This window comes from Balearica regulorum, chromosome 12 (assembly GCF_011004875.1).
Source record: "Balearica regulorum gibbericeps isolate bBalReg1 chromosome 12, bBalReg1.pri, whole genome shotgun sequence".
Taxonomy (NCBI): domain Eukaryota; kingdom Metazoa; phylum Chordata; class Aves; order Gruiformes; family Gruidae; genus Balearica; species Balearica regulorum.
The window spans coordinates 21,405,141-21,420,541 of NC_046195.1; the positions used below are offsets into that span (position 1 = coordinate 21,405,141).

General features: G+C 37.8%; 1 protein-coding gene across 1 annotated transcript; it reads right to left on the reverse strand.

Annotated features, from left to right (window-relative positions):
- Positions 1-33: 33 nt before the first annotated feature.
- Positions 34-9,548, reverse strand: LCTL (lactase like). The gene is made up of 13 exons (XM_075764873.1): positions 9,425-9,548; positions 8,196-8,356; positions 6,528-6,615; positions 6,166-6,275; positions 5,773-5,901; positions 5,140-5,235; positions 4,405-4,459; positions 4,150-4,311; positions 3,170-3,444; positions 2,687-2,813; positions 2,021-2,220; positions 1,414-1,477; positions 34-149 (listed from the first exon to the last, which is right to left on the reverse strand). The coding sequence occupies exons 1-13, from the start codon at positions 9,546-9,548 to the stop codon at positions 34-36; spliced, it is 1,707 nt and encodes a 568-aa protein (XP_075620988.1).
- Between the last annotated feature and the right edge of the window lie 5,853 nt (positions 9,549-15,401).

The window sequence follows — 15,401 nt, forward strand, 5'->3', positions numbered from 1 at the left end:
ATGCAAAATGAAGATGTGTGTAAGCATGCAATTTTAACTATGGTTTCGAAGGTAGAATATTAGTAGGACAATACTGAGGAGTATGCAGAGTGTGAAAACTGTAGGAAGAACAATCTCTGCCACCATTTCCATGTGAGAAATCAGGGAATCTAAAATTTGAGAAATGAGTAATACGTAAGAAATGTAATCTTCTGGAGTATACTAGTTGTTAACAGAGTTAACATAGATTAAGGATTTTTTGAACACTTATGGCTAAAATTATTTTGTTAAATTTTGACATTGGCATAAACAGCAAACACAACAAAAAAAATTTGTAAGTCTGCAAAAGCTGGAGCAAATCCATGACAGTTTTCCCTCTCTTTTTTTTTCCTAAGATAAATTTTTGAAGATATGCTCAAAGGGCTGCAAAAATTGTGCTTACTATGAATTTAGCTTCAGTGCATTAGCAGTATTCCGTTCCTTTGATTTTTATTCACCCCACCCCAGGGTAGAAAAGAATATTGTCAAAGAAAAATCCTTGGGAAGCACTTTATATGATTGTTTTGTAGCTCTTTGAAAAATTAAATGGGTTTTGTATTGTAGAATTTTGCTCCACAGATAAGCCTCAAAGAGTTCAGTGAACACTGTTAATTCACATAGCCTTAACTGTTGAGTTGTGTGTTCTAAGTAAGATAAACTTAGGATGACTGCTTTGACGTTTTCTACCATGTGGAATTTATCTTATCCTTCTTATGAGACTTTATAATACTTATGTCATCTTTCTTAAAAGTCTCAGAAGACCATTGTGGTAGACTGTTCTTCTAGTTCAGGAATCATGAAAGATCCTGAATTGCATTGGAAAGGTCTTAAGTGAGGTGGATTAGCCTGGCACTGTGGAAACTGCTGGCAAAGTCTGCTGTATATTTGTATTCTTCAGCAGCTGCTGTAAGTTGTGCTGCTGTTAGCTTTGTTACCAGGAGTGTGAAGGAGCAGAAACGTGGCTTAACGCTACCTTAGGCTAGTGCTTAGCTCAAGTTTTAATAGTTTCATTGTATGTAGAAGTCAAACATTGTAGAGGTTTTCTGTCTGCGTGGTTGTCTTGATTTGTCTGGTTTTGGTTTATGTTTGAAAAAGCATTTAGCACTTTTATTATTTTAAGGATAACACTGTCATCCTTAGCCTTAATTTTAAATAGTAACTCTTACAGTGTATTCCATTAACATCCAAAGTTGATCAGTTTAGCTGCCATGATCTTAGTTGGAGGTAGTAATTAAAGATATTTTTCTTTAGAGGCTTGTTGTATTTGAAAGCTGTTGTGCTTTCAGGGAGAAAATTCCTTTTAGGACCAGCTAATAGTAGTATTCACAGAGAAATTTAAAATCTGGAAGTTACATAATATGTTTTTATAAAACAAAGCAGAAGATACATAATTACCTGTAGCAAGGAGTTGGTGTGTGGTCGAGCAAGTGTCCATGGCCTTCTGATACCAATTTTGCACCTGAGAAAGTTGACATACAGCAGTTCTATTAGACTGTAATATTTTCTCAGTCACAGCAGCTGCTTCTGTCCCTGAATGTTTGTCCACTACAATTGACTTGAAACTAGTTTATTCTATCAACACATGATTTTCTGAAAGTGTCTGTGTATCTTTGTGGGTTTCATTGCAATATATTTCTTACAGTTAATTGTTTAATAAAATTTTTAAAAGCACACAATGTATTCCATATTATTTTCCAATAAGGTAGCACGTATGTGTAATTTTGTGCCTAGAAATCTGACAGAGCACTAGTAACTTAGTATTTAGAATTTTTGTTCACATCAGTAAGTCCAATTAGAGTTCATGAAATGCTTTAGAAACAGTAGTTGAGGTTGTTTGCACTTTCTCTGTTTCTGGAGGCCTGTGTATTTAACACACCCTTAATTTACAGAACCAAAATGTCAAATTTCATGTACTGTATTCATGCAAGTTGTTTCATGAAATTCAAAGTGGTATTTGCCCATATATTGAAGAAAAAAGAATAAAATTAGCAATTGACATCACCTCTCTTGGATTTGGGAATCCATTCGCACTGATAATCTTTTTATAATAGTCAGCAGATGCCTTTGGGTATCGTGGCTTGTTCTTGTTTTTAAAATCAATGTGATAAAATCCAAATCTTTCGGAGAAGCCTTTGTTCCATTCAAATTTATCCAGCAGTGACCAGGCAGTGTAACCTTTCACATTAACGCCATCGTTTAGAGCTGTAAACAGAATACAAATTATTCTGTTAAACTTGTTGCCTATGTTTGTCATCCTTAAAATATGGTTCTCTAGGTGTTTTGTTTTACACCAAAAAGAGATGGGGAGGGGGAAGGAGGACAGAAAAATGAGAAAGCATGAAGCAATTTAGATTCTTAGAAAATGTTATCTTTAGCTTAGAGATACAAGAGGTCTATAAGAATGGCAATTAGGTGCAATTTCTCCTTTCTAACAGTGGAAACTGATGATCTATTACAGTGTTAAATCTCATGTTGGTTATCGTTATTTATTAGCATCAGTATGTTTGGCTAGGTTGTAATTTTTGAGAAAATCTATTATTCTAGTTTGCTGTCCGTTTTGATCTGTGAATATTTATTTCTCTATGATGCAAATTACAGGAGTAAAAAATAATCAGAAGGTGAAAACGCTCAAAAAGCTCATGCACTAAAAAAATGTTTTTGAAGTTACCTTTCAGTATTTCATTAATATATCCTTTCAGATACTCTATCCGCCATTCATCACACAGTTGAGTACACTGTACCTTTTCAGAAACTCCATTCTCTGTCACATAAATGAGAGGGTTCCCATATTGTGTCTGCAAAGATATGTTTAGACTGGTTCATATAAACAGCATCATCTTATTTTGACAGAACATTAGATTGTTAGTGAAATGCATTAAAAGCAATTTTCTAGATTTACTTACAGTTACCTTTAGTAAGAAAAAAGTGTAAGTAGGAATTTAAGTTAACTACGGGTTTTATTTTAAAATTATTGAATTCTATAGTTTTCTGAACTGAAATTAAGGTGGTTTTTTTTGGCAAAGAAACTTCCCAGTGTGACAAGACAAATAGCTAGGTGAAAGTGTTGAAAATCTATGACAGGGTAAGTGCAGCTTCTTCATGTAACCAGACATTTTGTTCACTTCCTTTTAAATATTTACTCTGTAGTCACCTTAATGAAGTTGAGTAATCTTCTGAATCCCCAAGGCACAGAGTATAACCATTTAGGTCCTGGAGCTGGCCATTTTGGGTCCACCAGTTCAGCCAAGTCACGGTCAGTGTGGTAACCAGACACTTGTAGAAAGGGAAAGCTCTTCTGTAGAACATAACGAGTAGTAAAATGACCTATTCCCAGGAAATCCGATGTGCCTTTAATATAGGTTTTCTCTTGCACTGAGAAAGTTGGTAATCTTGATGTGCCCAAGCCCTGCTGGGTGCTCTTCCTACCTATCAAAATAATTATAGGAAATGTAACTTCTGAGGAGCACAGAAACTTGTTTTCTTTACCTCACCAACAATAAATATGGTTTTCCTGAACTTAGTGTATAGGACAGTTTAGCTGATTGCCTTTTTTTAAGATTAAATAATCTTTCATCCTTTTGGCTTGGAGAAGTAAGTTGGGTACAATACATAGAGAAGACAGTGAATTAAAGTGGTGGGGGTTTTTTTCCCAACAGAATGCTTGGAAACATAACATGACAAGAACAGAAGTGCTTTGCTGCTGGGTAGATTGCTTATCTTCTTCGTTCTGTGAAAAAAAAAAAAAAAAGATAGTGGAACCCTGTAGAAATGCAGTTTTAGTGATGAAAAACTGCTGGTTCTTTGTCCTTAGGTGGAAAATCCAGAAAAATATTTAACGATCTTGATTAGGCCAGTAAAAATGGGCTATGACTGAGAAGTGAGGTAGTTGCTTCCTTTCCAGTTTGGAGCACGCAGATGTGCAACTGTTTGGCTCAACAGCAGCACAGCTTCGTAGTTCTAGTATGTCCCCCAGACTGCTCGGGAGCCATGGCTAGCCCACGGGCCAGTTGTTGCTTAGCCTTGTCTCACCGTGTCCTCGTTCTTGACTGAATGACACGTTGGTCAGGGGCCATTCCACTGTAATATGCTGTGTGTAATTTATTCCTGTTATAGTTGGTTACTGGGGCTTACCTATGTAATTCTTCATAATTTCTGGATAGTCTCCTCTGTAAATTGGATTTGCAAACCATCCCAGATGAAACTGTATGTATCTTTCAGCGGCATCTCTATCTGTTTGGCTGTGTGGATCAACAGGTTCACCCCAGCCACTAGTTAGGGAAATTCCAACCATACCTTAAAACACAAAGTGACAATTCTGCAGTTTATGCATAATCCTTAAGCCCTTAATATAAATAGAAGCATAATTACAGAATGAATCCTTATTACCTTGCTGCTCATTACGCCATGTGTTATTGTAAGAGTGCCATACCTTCGCATGAGCCTGTAAGTTACAAATAAATCATATCCACATTTAAATCTATTATGCCATACTCAGTATAGAAAGCTAGAGAAGACCAAGAGCAGTTTTTGCACTAAGGTGTGTCTGAAAATATCACATAATTTCTTTTATGTATATTGTGGAAACTTTCATTTCATACAAGATGTCAAAAAAAGCATTTAACCAAGATTCCTTCCCTAAATTCCAGGAGGTCCCCATGAAGGTAACACACAACATTCAGTACAGTGTTCTGTCCAGCCTCTCAGGTCTTTGGATGTCTTTGCCTAATTTATTCAGGCAAGTGAAAGTTTATTTTTACAAGATCTAGCTTTACTGAAGTCACTTGCAAAATTCAAGTTCATTTCAACAGGTCAGGATTTTACTCCTCGTTTCCAGAGTAACCTGCATATTTTCTTAGTCAGCCAGTTTGAAACACGTAGTAAAAGAGCCACTTAAATTACAAGGCAAAACTTAAGTTGTTGCAACAAAGTGTTGCATCAAGCACCTAGCATATCATGCTACAGCTGACTATGCTTTGGTGGTTTAAAGTCAGGTGATAATTTTGATGTGCTAGTTGGAAATGACATCATTGCAAAACTATTTCTGTTTAAAGAGCAGAATCAAAACAACCTTGCTAAAAATTCTTATTTTACACCTAATTTAAAGCACGATTTTAGTTTTACTTTAATTATATGGTGCGCTGCTTTGTATGCTCCACATCCACCAAGCTTCAGTCCTGGCGCGTGTTCCCCTGTTTCATAACCCTTTTCAGCAACTGCCTGTAAATACATAGAATTAGTGATTTTCTGAACAGCAGAGCTAATGAATTTGCTACCATCCTATGGACTTAGATCCTGTGCTCTTCTGTGCGCTCCCTCTCTCTCAGTCTCTCTATTTTCTCTGGTCCCCTTTTTCCTTCAACTCCCCTCAGTTCCCATCTACTACCCCGTGCTTGGTTGATAATATGTTGTGGCTTGTTGGAAACACTGTGTTGGGGACTAGTGGTAATGGACTGACTCACCAGCTTGCTCTTCCCTGATGAGGTGCATGAAGGGCGAGTTATGACTGCCTCTCTGATTTCTGTGCCTCTGTCTTCTCCAGCTGATGATTTTTCACAGCTTCACTAAAATTTCATGTCTTGAAACTCTGCCCTCGTGCAAAATTTGGCCCCTGAGATGCTTTGGGCACAAAGATTAACGGCAGAAGTTTCTCTCCCTGCAATTTTTATCCTACGTTCCTGTAGTGTTACTTTCACAGAATTTTGGGAACAGAACTGTGTAATAGGAGTGATTGGAAGGGAAGCGTTGATAACTTACCCAAGGATTACTAAAAGTAATCCAGTGTTTCACACGATCGCCAAACTTCTCAAAACACAGATTTGCATAATCATGAAAATAATTTATCATGCTTATATTTTGCCAGCCACCATACTTTTCTTGAAGAACCTTCATAAATAAGAATTTCAAGAATCAATAATGTTATTTAAAGTTCAGCTGTCTACTAACAAAGACTTGTATTTATATTTTAGTAGCTCAGAGGAGATTTTTTTTAAAACTGCAATATATATAAAATGCAAATGAATAGAAATAATTATAAGCACATTTAAAAGCATGTAGGGACCTTTAAACATTTTTCTAAAGTACTTACAAATAAATTTCCTATCAGAAGCTTTTGTATTAGACATTTCACTAATTTATTTGTTGTCTAACCTGTGGGAGATCCCAGTGGTAGAGGCTCACAATAGGGATAATATCATTTTCCAGAAGACTATTAATTGTGTCATTGTAGAACTGTATTCCCTTCTCATTCAATTGCTCTGCTGATGAAACACAGACAAGAAATTACCTTGACTGTTTTTCAAATAACGGAACAATAGAAATCTAAAAATTATAACCAAGGAATTTTAAATTGCAGCGATGGGTGAACTGTAATGGGTGTGTAATAGCTGAACTCTTCTGCATACAAAGAAACAAATCTATTTAACAGTAATGTTAAACAACTATGGTATACTCACAGAAAAATTACTTGCCTACTAATACTGGTAATAATACAGTGAAATTGTTATGCTTACTTTTGATGCCAGTGGGCATAATCCGAGGCCATGAGATAGAGAATAGATAGTGATTAACTTTTAGCTCCTTCAGTAACTGAATGTCATCCTGTGAAAAGAAAACCCAATTAAGATATCTCCAGTCTGAGCAGAATAACTCTTCAGTTATTCATCTGTCTTAAATAGCACTAAATGCAGAAAATCTATAGATGAGTTGCACAAAAGCTTCCATTAGTTATTTTCTGTATTTGCTTTGAGATGTTGACTCTTTCTTACTTGCATACTTCCTTTTTCACCATTTTTTTTCTTGACTCCGCAAAGAAGTCTTAAAATGTGTTACCAGCCACGGAAACTGAATGGATTCCCCATCAAATAGAGGATGGAAAAATGAGGTATTCTGCAACACAGTTATATTTATGTCAGAATTTGTAATGTGCATGTTTTAAAAGATAATCTGAGACTGTAAATCTTGACATCAAACATTTCAGCTTAGGTACAAAACAATGATCATACAGGCTTTCATTTACTGTCTCATACTGGAGTTAGCACAAAAAATAAGTTCAGTATAAATACATGTTCTTTTTATAAGAAATCATACATCTTTGATATTAAATGAAATTAGAAATTGATGGTATATGAGCCAATGCAAAGAGAATTCTGATGATGAAAGCAAATAGAGGAAGAGTACTTTATATTAAAGAGGACCGTGTAACTGAACACAGAAAGCAAGTTTTAGAAAGTATCACAAAATACAAGCCTACAGTAGTGAGTAAATGTTGAATACTGTTGTTTATGCCTGAATCCTCTGAAAAACAGGTCCTGTAATCATCATGTCAAATCTCTTCTGATGCAAGAGCCCAGTGAGCCTCAGCGTTCCAAACTCCTTGGGTTTTTATTAAGATGTTCTTTCAAGCTTTTACTTGTTTGAGAGAGATCAAATGAAATCTCTCCTGCATTTCCCAATTTTTGGATAGAAAGGCATCATTAATTTCTTTCCTTTCGGTTCTTGCTGAGACCTCTGGTTCTCCTTTGGATTTCATATATGTGGAAAAACTTCAGTGGAATATAACTTCTGTCAAATTAGTTGGAATTCCAATTACTTAATATTGGCTTATCACAACCATTTGTCTCCCTCTTGCTGTCTGTCTGCCTTTCCTCCAGGATGGTAATTCTAAAATTGCTTTTGATTGTTTCAAGCTTGGAAACATATTGCTAATGGAGCAGCATTGATTATTTATTTGTTTTCCATTCAAAAAAATGGAAAACATTCCAACTGACTTTTAGAACATCTGATAGTTTTATTATTCTTAAATACATATAGAAAACCCTTAAAGCTGCTCAAACACAAAAAGATGTTATTCAAAGCTCAAATGCATTCTTGGTTGTCATAACTAAGCATTTTGACTGCCCACAAAATTTGGAGTATTTCTTTGGACACAAAAATCCTGATAATAATAAAAATACTGTGGTATTACTGGTTCTATGAGATTATCAGGAAAGAAGATTTTACTGAACTAATTGAAATACCAGCATTTGGCTATCGAAGTTGAATGTGACTGTAGAGCAACCAGAGCATTTCATCTTTGCTATTACTTCAAAATGGGAAATCGGTATCATGAAACGGCTCCAGAACGTTTCTAGAGGGATATTTCTAGACATTTCTAGAGGGATAGTTCCTCTTAACAGTACCTTAACTTTGTAGTAGCCGTCACATGCTGAATCTCCTGTTTCATTTCTAAATACTTTCCCTTGCTTGTGAGTAAAAGCATCCCAGATACTTGGTCCTTTCCCATCCTTGTCCCAGGCCCCTTCAGTCTGGTATGCAGAACTTCCAACACCCCATAAAAAACCTAAAGGTAAAAAGAAGTGAGTTATGATTTAAACATTTGCCTGCAAAACTGGTCTTCGTACTAAATTTTCCTATGAGAAAGTAATTGATACTCATTCACAGCTGCATAGCTTGGTGTGAAATGTGCATGGTTGCACGCCTGCTGAGCAAGCCGCCAATGTTTTCTGTGTGAAATTGTATCAGTGCATAAAAAGGGACTTCTTGTTTGAACATGTGGTAGACTAAAGGTGTCCTTTTCTGATGTACTGAAAAAGGAATCTCATATATTAAACCTTGTTGCTATTATTTTACAGTGATGAGGTAGTGCATTGATAGCATGGCAGAAGTGTCTTACTGTAAGAAAAAATTAGGTTTCCACATAATTTCTGCCTGCTAGTTTTCCTGGGTTTTTTTAGTGATTTCAAGTTTAGCTGTTGTTATGTAAAATATATAGAAAGATTCTGGATTATTTTCCCAGTATTATGCAAAAGGATATAATTAATCCATTTCATAAGCCACTTAAAAACTTGAGCCTGAAAACAAATCAGTACCTACATCTTTTTAGTTTTGATTTTGGTTGAATGAAATGTGTGAGTGCGTATAAATATATGTCGAAGAAAGGACAAGGTTTCATAAAGCAGTACTGAAGAGTGAATTAGATAATACTAAAGAGCTTGAAACAAACCCAATGCAATTATTTCACTCATGTCCATTTCTTAAGTTACCTGCATACCAAAGGATGTTTTTAGTTTATAATTCTTCATTAGTTGTAGATAATTTATGAAAAAGAAGAAGAGTTCTCAGGTGTGATTTGTTATACTGTGCATCTTATTCAATCACAGATAGGAAAGGGAGATCTGGATATGCAATATTAATCTATTTACTCTGAGTTTGGTGTTTTAAGTGACTATACGAAGCACAGGGTTATGTGACTCCCTGTGTTTCCAGGGCTAGGTGCAGAAGATGACATTAGTATGCATTCTGCCAAAGCCTGAATTTTTGTTTCTGCCATTTCCCTGGAAGGACAAGGAAAACCTTTTGGTAGCTTTCTTGTTTATAAAATCCACAATCAACTGTAGTTCAAAAGTACCAGCTGGAAAAGTGCCATAATAGAAAGAGCCTGGATTATTCTTTGTCCACTGGAAATCCTCGGCAGTATTCAGCCGTATTATCGGCACAAGCATATACCATATTCTCAAAATGTAAATCTTCATTGCTGTTAATTTCATCACTGCAAAGGGTTCTCTGCAAATTCCCACCTGATAAAATAGAAGAGCATTGTCAGGTATTGCTGCTCTACAAAGTAGGCTTAGGTTGATCAAAAGGGAAAAGCTTGGTTTTTCTGCTGAACGGGTACAATTTTCATTGAAGGCTAAAAGCAGTGCTTGGGCTAAGTGGAAGATGCTGTCAAGCTTCTGGCAGGGTTATGAAAATGAGAGAAGAATGAAGTGCAAAATTATAACTATTAGAAGTGTTCCGTGCATATTTTCCATAATGTTATTTACCTTTACTATGTTCTAAAAGTCTCTTTGTTGGTAGCTATTCTGCTCTGGATTTCAAACTGTCCCACCAGTGTCAGTAACTAAAACCCTGCAAACAGTGATTGGTGAGTGGGAGCAAGAAATAAAAGTGATTATGCTGCTAGCATCTTGCCACCTAAATATGTAGTAGAAACAAACCTTATGAAAGGTGAAAAGGAAAATTAATACTTGCAGTTGCAGTTTTAATAATTGCAGCTTTTATCTTGATGATGGCCCTTTTATCCAGTTCCAGCATCAACTTAAAATGCTACTATGTATGCACTATATTTTTAACTGCTAAATCAGATTAAACTGTTGGTGTTTTTAAAACCAATTTTCACCATTTTAAATAAAGTTTCGGAAGGGCTTTGTAGAACAGCACTATTTTCCCCAAATGTACACAGTTCCCAAAGGAGCTGTTTTACATTCCCGAGTCTCTTTTGGTGAATTTGAAGATCGGATTAGAAAGTAAGGAAAAGCAGAACAAATACCTTATTAAAATAATCATATATATATGTACCCGAGCAGGGAAATGAAGGTCTGAAAATACCACGTCCTTGCTGGCCTGTACAAAACTGGCCTTGCTGCAGCCTTTCTGCAACACGCAAGAAGGGAACTGCATTTTACACAGTATCTCTTCTCGTCAGCTCCTCTTGCACAGCCTTGGGGCGAGTGACAGGATGAGCGTGGAAAAGCCACCTGCAGAACCAGGTGACCTGTGGTAAGCCCGCTGTGTGCTACTTCCCCTTCTCTGTTAGGAAACATCAGTGATGGGAGAGACTAGCTAAACAGAACTAAGCAACAGTTTATTTCTGACCTGATTTTTACCACCATTTTGTAGCATTGGTCTCCCTCATGTAAAAATTCAGGACGTGAGCCAAATTCCCTATCTCCTAATTAACGCAGGAACTGCGCAGCTGTTTTGGGAAAATGTATCTACTTCAAAGGCCTTTAGCCTCGGATTAAAAGAATCTTCACCTCTGCATTTCTAATGTGAACATTTAGATTGCAAGGAGAAAAAAAACCTAGACTACAACCATTTAAAAAATCACAGGGTCTAAATACTCTATAAGTATTTTTATTTTGAATAGAAAAGGTTGCAAATACATGTGATTTTAATTTAGACATTGACAGTCAAATCTAGCTCTTCAGCCTAGTCAAGAAGTTAGTTTAAATTTCATGTTACCCTTCATATTCTCATTAGTAATGATTCACAGTCACATGAAAAGAAGCAAGAACACACGTGTTCTGTGAGGTATACATTTGACTTCTGTAGTTGAGGCATTTATCCTATAGGAATAGGAGCATATGCTTTTGCAGGGGTGCTGATATTTCTGTTCCAAAGTTAGAGCATAGCTTTCATAACATTTAGGGTGTTTATTATTGTTTTAGACATTTGTAACGATGTGATTTGTATTTTGAGTAACTTATTTGGAGCTAAGAATAACAGTTGAATCAAAATCAGTGTATTTTTTTTCACACTTTGGCCTGATAAATGCATTAAAAATAACGTCAGTACTTCAAGAATTGCTCCAGTACACATACTTTTACAAATGCAGTAGAAGAAACATCTATTCAAATAGTGCAAAAAGGTTTATCAACTTTAGACCGTAAGGCTGGCACTATCAAACACCCTATTGACTCTCTTGTTCTCTAGCAGCTATATTACCTTCTACCCTGATTATAGATTGAGTTACTTTAATTTTCCCCCATTTCCAGCTTACCTGGTGTTCTTCTCAGTGGCTGTGTCCCAACTGGGAGATTCCTCTGAACTGCCAGAAATTTAGGAGGGCATTCAGAATAAATTTACTTTCACGGAATAATTGCAGGGAATTAATCCAACTGTTACAAAAACTCGGGAGAAACATCTAGTTGAAAACAGCGTTTTGTTCACTTACAGCCAAAACAAAAAAGAACAATCCTTTTGTATTCATAGTCCATGCTGCAGGAAAAGGTTTAGCTTAACCATACGAATCTTTTAGCAATGAGGTATTTTCCTTTGTAAGCAAAATTAGCTTTGCAAGTGATCTATACATTCATACATAATTGCACTTGCTCTTGAATAGGATATTTGTAGACCATTTTCTCTTGGTGTCTGCAGCGTAGATGGTATTTGGCAGGGAGATCTCACTGGGAGATTTTGTGAGGCCAAGGGTTTTGTTTTTACATGGCATAATTTTGAATCAGATCTTCAGAAGGCAGTTTGGAAGAATAATATGTGCTTTTTTTCCTCTTATTTCTAGAGGAATTCCTTACAGTGATGTCTTTGTGAAAAAAAAAAAAAACCCCAGCTCTCCCACTCTTGGAGGTCAGCTGTTCAGCTTGAGCTGTAGCTGTTCATTCTATTAGTTCTGTGCGTTATCATTCAGTCCCCCCTCATAGCTAGTGTATTGAAAAGACTAGGAAATGAGCACACCCGTTGCTAGGGCTTGCTGGGCTGAAAACATGTGGGTTCAGACATTGCCGCTCACCTGGCTTTCAGGAATGAAAAGCCTTTCTCTGCTGAGCGAAGGGGGTGAGCCTTGTGTTGTGGGTTGACCTTGGCTGGACACCAGGTGCCCACCAACCTGCTCTATCACTCCCCTCCTCAGCAGGATGGGGAGGGGAGAACAATAAGATGGGAAAAATCTCATGGGTCAAGATAAAGGTAGTTTAATAAAGCAAAAGGCCACGCCCAGAAGCAAGGGAAAACCCAAAGATTTATTCTCTACTTGTTATCAGCAGGTGATGTCCGGCCCCTTCCCAGGAAGCAGGGCTTCAGTGCATGTAGGGGTTGCTCCGGAAGACAGGTGTTGTAAATAATGAATGTCCCCTCCTCCTCTTCCTCCTTTCTCTTAGCTTTCATTGCTGAGCAGAGGTCATATGGAACGGAACATCCCTTTGGTCAGTCTGGGTCAGCTGTCCTGGCTCGGTCCCTTCCCAAAATCTTGCCTACCCTCAGGCTACTGGTGAGGGGGGGGAAATGTTGGAGAGACAGCCCTGATGTGCACCAGCGCTGCTCAGGAATGGCCAAAACACCGGTGTGTTACCAACACCTTGCTGCTACAGATCCACAGCACGGCACTGAGGGCTGCTGTGGGGAAATGAACTCCATCTCAGCCAGACCCAATACATCTCTCAAGAGCAGCAGTGAAGATGACTGTTGCTCCTGTGCGAGAGACCTGAGGTAGGCAAAGACGCTGCAGAGGGAGGCTCTGGACAGCGTTGATGCAAAATGATGGAACAATGAACCTTTCACCCTAAAGGAAAGGGGTCTTTAAGGAAACGGAGTCTTGTAGGGGAAGCAGAAAACACACCAGCTCTGTTGGCTCTAGGCAGTTGAGCGATTTTTCTCCCTGCTGCAGTGCACCCACATAGCTGCCCGATACTTGGGCTTTCTGTGGGTGGGTCACTCATGACTGTGGAAACTGCTATCCAACGCCTTTGAAGCTATACAGCCAGCAAGCAAATTTATTTAGCTACCTGTGTTTGCCTTTTTTTTTTTTTTTAAGAGCAGTACTGAGGCCCTCTCGTGGTCAATTTCATAAAAGAACATTAACATTAAAAATGTTGCCTGGTAGTGTAAAATAAGTAACAACATTGTAGTTCATATACTGCCTCTGATCTCAGAAGCGAAAAAGTGCGTGAAACTATAGAAGGACTATTGTCAGGAGCTCCTTGTCCATTCATGCAGGTCTCTTGGTACGCTTGCTTGACTTCCTGCTCATCAGGCTGGACCATTTTCAAGCATGGAAGAGGTGATCCTTGAAAATCAACCAGCTCATGAGCTTTGTGATTTATGATGCACATAAAGGGCAGTATTGATACATAGGTCAGCAGATGATTCTGCAGATGAGTTTGGTGCTTGAGGCCCGTTTTTAAGTACTTGCTATACATTTGGCATGCTTTATCTCCTGCGGAAGGTGGGTGGGGCAGCGTACAAGAGTCACTGCAGTGCTGTATGATGCCAGAGTTGTTTGTGATGATTAAGGGTGTGCATTAGTCATTCCTCATTAAATCACAATTGCACCTAAAAAACACACCCAAAACAAAGGCTTAGGCGTGCCAGGAGACTGTGACTGTTCCGAGAACTGACAGTGGAAGCAGACAAAGACAGATCACCTCTCTTTACGGATGAGAAACTGAGGCCCAGGGAGACTGGACAGAAGTCGCACGGGGAGTTTGTATCAAGCTAGGAGCTGAACTCGGGTCTCTTGGCTCTCTGCCCAGTGCCGTACGTACAAGCCAGTCTGCTGCTTTAGGGACGAGCTCATGCATCACTGAAGTCATTTGGTGAATTGTCACTCACTTCAGTGGTCAGAAGGAGCAAGCCCTTGGTGTGCATGAAAACATGATTCTTTCAAACTACATTTAACATGGGCTGCTAGAAACATGGTGCTGTTCCACTCTGTAACTTGTGCTTACATGGGTTTTCTTCTTTTAACACAATCATTTTCTGTGATGTTGTTTCCCAGTTTCCTGCATAAAAGCCCAACTTAAAAAAAAAAAGTCATGAGATATTTACATTGGTACAGCTTGGTCATTTTTTCCTCTTGTTTCATCTTGGAAAGGTTTTTAAAATGTGCCAGAAACACATCAAGGCTGTTAAATTTTTTATTTTGTTTTACTGGTAAAAAGAATGTTTAAAAAATGTACTCAGTAGAGTCCATCCAAAATTGGCCAATGACTGCAGTAAAATAACCTAGAAAGCAGGTTATGCACGTGGCTTACTGTGGTGCGTTGTGAGTCAGGGGAGAGTCACTACTGACCCTCAGTTTACGGTTTATCTGCTGTTCACTTGTCTACAGCCTGGAGTGGATCTTCATCTATAAATGATTTATAGATATTTACGCATTGTCTTGCTGCTGAATACTATGTGACCATAGCACAAAAACTTTGGCACAAACCCCACTACCTTAAATGAATTGATATTTATTCTCCCACTTTATTTTCTATCTATGCTACACCATGTTGCAAACCCTCTTATCTGCAGATAGACAACCAGAGATGGAGTCACCCCTAATAGCAGATACCATAAAACTGGTATTTATTTGATTTTTGCTTTTAGTACTTATGTTTTGCCTAGGCTGGTGAAAAAGTAGAAGCTGTCTTTCCTAACTCCCTGACTGCTGTTCAGACAACTAGACCAAATCATCCTCATACAATTATAACCTATCTCCCCAGCTTCCTAATTCTTCATTCTCCCAACTTGTACTCCCCTTCCAACCTTGAATAGGCCTTTTCTGTCCCAGAGAGAAAAATCCTTTCATATTATACAGTGACCAGAAAAACACGTAATTTTTCCAGTGTGTGGTCTACTGCAACTACCCTGAGATATTGGAGATTTTTCAAAATCAAAACAAAACCCACTTACAATTGTTCTTGGAACAAGAACACTTGTATAACTGTACTTGTATTTTCCTGTGTTACAAAATGACTTTCATTGCATTATGTTAGCTGTTTTTGGAAACTTTTTGTCTAACATTCAACTGTAATTATGGCCTAGACTTGTTTTTCAGAGAAAAATAGAAAATTGGAAGTAATTGAAGTGAGGATGCCTTGCTTTAC